At 54.0% G+C, this 1,968-nt stretch overlaps 1 protein-coding gene across 1 annotated transcript in view; it reads right to left on the reverse strand.

Annotated features, from left to right (window-relative positions):
* Positions 1–1,968, reverse strand: part of DSCAML1 (Down syndrome cell adhesion molecule like 1) — a 370,444-nt gene that overhangs the window by 812 nt on the left and 367,664 nt on the right. Inside the window, exon 32 of the mRNA XM_011927034.1 lies at positions 4–272. Within this exon, the coding sequence (XP_011782424.1) occupies positions 4–272 (269 nt within the window). The remainder of the gene's footprint in view (positions 1–3; positions 273–1,968) is intronic.

Consider the following 1,968-nt stretch of genomic DNA (forward strand, 5'->3'; position numbering starts at 1 on the left):
TGGGGGGGCTGTGCCGGCTGGGGGTGCTGGCATGGCCAGAGTCCTCTGAGGTAAGGTGGCTGTGGAGGCGGCAGCAGGGGCCCCTGGGTGGGGGAGGCCCAAGGGCTTGCTGGCAGGGTCCAGGGTCAGGTGGCGAGCCTGGGTGTGGTAGGTTCGAGCCAGGTTCCGGATGGAGGCCTCACGGGGTGGGACCACGGGGCAGGGCTCACGTCCATCTGCCTTTCGAAAGAAGGCCTCTGACTTGGCATACAGGGGCAGGTTGCAGTAGTCACCTGGAATCACAGAGGCAGAGGATGTTAGAGGCAGAGGCTCATTCAGCCCTCACCCCATCGCCTGCCCCCAGTCTTCTCTCTGATCTGGCATAGGGGCCCCTCCACTGGGGGGCAATAAAGAGTAGCGGAAAGGTGGGGTACTTGGCCTTTCTGAGCTTTCGTTTCCTTATCTGTGAAATGGGGATGATCTTACTTCCCCACAGGATTATTGTGAGGGGCGAATGAGATGAGGTAGGTAAAGTGCTTTGCTACAGTGGCTGGTGCAGATAACAGCTGCCCAATACATGGATGCTTGTTGTTCAATGGTTACTAGAGGCTGGTCAGCTTCCGGCAGTGGAGAGCTCACTACTGCTAAGGATAAGGATGTCCTAACGGGTCTGGCTGGTGGAAAGCTTTTCTTTACCCTGAGGAGGAAAGGAATATCCTTCCCTGTCGCCTCCCCACCATGGAGCCTGGTTCTGTCCTCTGAGGTCTCACAGAGTAAGACGTCCCCCTCTTTCCCATGGCAGCCTTCCAGATGTTTGAAGTCAGCTACATGTCCTCTCTCCTCCCACTTGGTCGCCTCTTCTCCAGGTGAAAAGTTCCTAATTTTTTTTTTTTTTTGAGACAGAGTGTCGCTCTGTCGTCCAGGCTGGAGTGCAGCGGCACGATCTCAGCTGACTGCAACCTCCGCTTCCTGAGTAGCTAGGATTACAGGCATGTGCTACCACACCCAGCTAATTTCTGTATCTTTTAGTAGAGATGGCGTTTTGCCATGTTGGCCAGGCTGGTCTAGAACTCCTGACCTCAGGTGATCAGCCTGCCTTGGCCTCCCAAAGTGCTAGGGTTATAGGCGTGAGCCGCCGCACCCAACCTAGTAATTTCTTAAACTGCCTCCATGTGACATGCTTCTAAGACCTCTGTTGCCTGACCCCCCGTGCTCCATGGTTACCCTGCTTGCAAATGGGCCTGTTCCTCCAGGGGAGCTGGGCCAGGCACTTTCCTTAGATTTTCTTATTGAATCCTCACGACAGCCCCCCAGGATTGGTTAATATCTGCCTGCACTTTACAAGTGAGGAAACTGAGGTTCAGAGAGATTAAATCATTTGCTTAAATTTGCACAGCCAAAAGGAGTGGGGGTGTCATTCAGGGCCACAGTCTCCAAAGTCTTTCCATTGCTCCAGGCTCTTCTTTCCATGACCCAGAGAGCCCCACCCCCTGCCTCAGTTAGCATGGCCAGTGCTAAGCAGACCAGACTGCATTGTTTGATAGTCTGGTCTTTGCATGCTGTGACCCCAGCATCTGCTGATAGACTCCCCCTGGTCATCCTAGCCCTGCCCTGCCAGCCTCTAAGGGCATATGCTCTGGTCAGGCCCCTGGGGTCAGGTGGTTCCCAGCCAGGCCAGGTCACTGCCTACTAAGAGGTATGACCATGGTGGGCAGAGCTGCCAGGATTGATCGTTTGGGTCTGGATTAAATTCAAACAGCATCGAGACCAGAGACCCTTGGGCAGCTAACCCTGAAGGGATCTGTTTCCATCCTGGCACAGTTTCAGATAAAGGGGATGCTGACTACTGAATGAATGAGGCCTTATGACATGCTGGGGATGTATATCATTTTTTTTTTTTCTTTTTTTTTTTTTGAGACGGAGTCTCGCTCTGTCGCCCAGGCTGGAGTGCAGTGGCCGGATCTCAGCTCGTTGCAAGCTCCGCCTCCT

Source organism: Colobus angolensis, unplaced genomic scaffold (assembly GCF_000951035.1).
Source record: "Colobus angolensis palliatus isolate OR3802 unplaced genomic scaffold, Cang.pa_1.0 Scaffold7, whole genome shotgun sequence".
Taxonomy (NCBI): domain Eukaryota; kingdom Metazoa; phylum Chordata; class Mammalia; order Primates; family Cercopithecidae; genus Colobus; species Colobus angolensis.